The 3684-nt window shown below is 43.5% G+C and overlaps 1 protein-coding gene across 1 annotated transcript; it reads left to right on the forward strand.

Annotated features, from left to right (window-relative positions):
* The first annotated feature begins 485 nt into the window (after positions 1–485).
* On the forward strand, positions 486–2453 carry LOC107705611 (cyclin-dependent kinase 5 activator 1-like). Its single transcript, XM_016508987.1, has one exon. The coding sequence runs from the start codon at positions 908–910 to the stop codon at positions 1832–1834; it is 927 nt and encodes a 308-aa protein (XP_016364473.1). The 5' UTR covers positions 486–907; the 3' UTR covers positions 1835–2453.
* The last annotated feature ends 1231 nt before the right edge of the window (positions 2454–3684 follow it).

A 3684-nucleotide genomic window follows, 5' to 3' on the forward strand; every position in this document is an offset into this window, starting at 1 on the left:
GGGGGGGGGTGATTGTGAAATACAATTACAAATACACAATTAGGGAAAAATTTTGGATTTTGTTATTATCTATTGTTCACACTCGTTATCCTTATTTCCCTTTACTTGACTGTTGTACACTAAAAACATTTGGTGTTTTCACTCAGAAATTGCTAGTAATTTTTACAATTAAATTCTGAAATAGCAAGTAACAACATGAAATTTTGAATTTTGTAGTAGAACGACTGATTTTCTTGTAAAAAATACTTCAATAATGAAATAATTTTATACAGTGTAGCAAATGTGAGACATACTTTGGGAATAGATTGTGTGTCTGTGCTTGTAAGCTACCTTGCCAGCTGACAGGTTGAACAGCTGAAATTATGAGATACAGTGTTTTCAATTGTTGGGAAAAATCCATAAATACTCTCTGAAGCACTTGTATAAAAATAGAAGTCTGAAAGAGACTGTATAACCTATATACACACTCATATAAGATGTGGGCAAATGCGTTTCAAGCTGCTCTGGTTGGTGAAAGCAGACATCAGTCCTTTCACTCCTCGTCAGGATTGGCAGATTGAGGAGGTTTATCCCGGTTTACAGGTCTGTACCTTTAGTTTTTTTGCCCGGCTACACATTACAAGTCCTGCCCATTGCTCCCAGTGTCTGAGGCTGCGCGCGCAGTGGGATGCAGAAGGAGTGGCGGAGCGCGCGCGTGTGACTGAGGCAAGCATCGATTATTACATAGGTACGGTAACCTAATCAACTCAACTGCTGTTTTCCCCACTGTATACCCAGTGGTCACACGAAAAATAAATGGACGTGAACCTGTGACTCTGAAGTCGCACCTCCCCGAGGCACTCAACGGGACGAAAGGCGAGACAGCGCATTCCGAAGGGCCGGTGGGTGTTGGTCGTCAGTGGAAAAGATGGGCACGGTGCTCTCGATTTCTCCCACGTCCAGAAAAGGAGGGATTCTGGATGAGAAGACGGATGGAGCTAGCGGCAAGACGGAAAAGAGTCTCAAGCGCCATTCGGTGCTAATATCGGCTCTGACGTGGAAGCGGTTAGTCGCTGCCTCGGCCAAGAAGAAGAGTGCCAAGAAAGTGAACCCGAACCCACCCGTTTCTCAGATCAGTAACCCCGTTGACCAGCTAAACACCGAAAATCTTAAGAAGTCTCAGTCAGGCTCGGAGCGCAAGACGAAGCCTGGGCCACTTGCAGTGCCAGTCCCTACAGTACCGGATAAAAGCCTTCGATCCAGTCAAACCCAAAATGTATCCCAGAACGGAAAGCAGCTCCTGTCGGTCCAGCGGCAACCGAGCAGCCGCTCCATCATCTCGCCTAGACGAGTCATCGTGCAAGCCTCCACAGGAGAGCTCCTTCGCTGCCTGAGCGAGTTCATGTGCAGAAGGTGCTACAAACTCAAAGAGCTGAGCCCAAATGAGATCATCCTGTGGTTCCGAAACGTCGACCGATCCCTGCTCATCCAAGGCTGGCAAGACCAGGGTTTCATCACTCCTGCCAACTTGGTGTTCGTCTACCTGCTCTGCCGGGAGGCGGTGACCGAGGATATTTCCAGCGAGTACGAGCTGCAGGCCACCTTTCTCACCTGCCTGTACCTGGCTTACTCTTACATGGGCAACGAGATCTCGTACCCTCTCAAGCCTTTCCTGGTGGAGACCAACAAGGAGGTGTTCTGGGAGCGCTCCCTGCGGATCATTGACAAAATGAGTGCCAAAATGCTTCAGATCAACTCCGATCCGCATTTCTTCACCGAGGTCTTCCAAGACCTCAAGAACGAGGGTGGCTCGAGCGATACGAACGGAAGATGGAATAATAACCTGGACCGCTAAGTTTGGCTCATGTTAAAGGGAGAGAGAAGCTCTCTGATACCTCTCCACACCCTTCCTTCAAGGGTGAAATGAATGTAAGGCCCGACTGCTGAAGGTGTGAAGGGTGTTTCACTCTATTGCTAGTTTATGGAAACGGACAGGGGGATTTCGCCTCACCTCCATGAGAGGGGGTTTACGTTAATACATATGTAAAATACAACCTTCATGACCCAGTGAATGTCACGAGCGCGATCTGGGGTTTCGTCATAGTTTACTTAATGCATGCTTAAACTAAAATTCGCATCATCATTGTGGTTTTTCAAGGAGAAGAAGAAGAAAATAACGCTATCTGGTGCCGAGCTAAAGTGGAGATGTAAATTATTAGCTTGTGCGTCAGTGTTGGGGTCTTATTTTTCTATTAGTTTCAGAAACGATATTGTCACCAACGCTGAGCTGTCCGAGGTGCTGGCCTGCAACAGACACTCTCCTCTTGTCTCCTGTGGCGCCTGATTCTATCTATATGAACGTTGAATGTACTGTTTTACAACAAAACGATTCTCTACAGTCATATGTGCCAATTGTCATAGTATAAAACGTAATGTTTTATATTGTATATTTGAAAATATATGAATACAAATACCCCCAGACTCTCTGCCGCTTCTTTATTGTTTTGACGATGAAAAGGGGACTGTCGATACAGCGGTTCGTGATTGAAGTGTCCTTTTTGCTGCGTTTTTCATCTATGCATAAATGATAAAGGTTTTGCTGACTTTGGCTGGCGCCGGCATAATATTGCATGCAGATAAAGACCTGGCTAGTTTGATTTAACTGAAAATGATTTGCAGCTACTTTTCAATATTTTAACAAACTCGACCATTGGCAAAATTTGAATTCAAATCACGCATGAGAACGAGCAACAGTGTAGGGATAGTGTCTACGTCATTCCTGTGCAGGCAAATGACCGCATATGCATGAAGATAATCAGTCGGATAAGCAGCGCGGTAACAACACAGGCCTAAATCCAGTACCTGGATTCACCGGAGGCTTTTCAGTTTATGTATAGCTGTGCAAAATAATTTTATGTTAATTCAGGACAACATACACCTACTACATTTAATCAATCGTTCGGGACTTCTGTGTATAAATATGTGGCGGGTCCTTTTTTGTTCATGGCTGGTTGCTAGCCGTGGTGCTGAAACTCGCCTTCAGTTCCTGCGTTAGTTTTGTTAATAGGCCCACATAGATATGAGTTATGTATCTATGGAATCTAATTCCATGACTAAATATGGGGGGACCTTGAACTTGATCGATTATCTTACAAACCTCGACACGACTCTCACATATCACGTTTCAGAGGTTACAGTAAATTTAAAATCAATATTCTACTTGGTCTTTGAGTTCTAGCAATTGGCTGTCACATACCGAAAACTTTAGACTTCCAGACGTCATGTACGATTTGATTACTTCAATAATCAAATTGTTTGTTTCGTAATAGGATAAAAGTCGGGATTTAAATATGTATTTTAATATTGTATGATTCTATGCAGACCATAAAAATTAATGCGTTTTGAAAAATTTTAACATGTTTATATATATATATATATATATATGTGTGTGTGTGTGTGTGTACTGGTTTATATATCCTGGTGGGGACTTAAACCTGAATACACACAGACTCATGGGGACTCGTGTCACGGTGGGGACCTAAATTGTGGTCCCCATGGGTACAAAAGCTTATAAATCATACACAATTAAGTTTTTTGAAAATCTAAAAATGCAGAAAGTTTCCTGTGAGGGGTAGGTTTAGGGGTAGGGTTGGTGTAGGGCAATAGAATATACGGTCTGTACAGTAGAAAAACCATTACGTCTAT

The sequence above is a fragment of the Sinocyclocheilus rhinocerous genome, unplaced genomic scaffold, assembly GCF_001515625.1.
Source record: "Sinocyclocheilus rhinocerous isolate Xijiao unplaced genomic scaffold, SAMN03320098_v1.1 scaffold504, whole genome shotgun sequence".
Lineage (NCBI taxonomy): Eukaryota > Metazoa > Chordata > Actinopteri > Cypriniformes > Cyprinidae > Sinocyclocheilus > Sinocyclocheilus rhinocerous.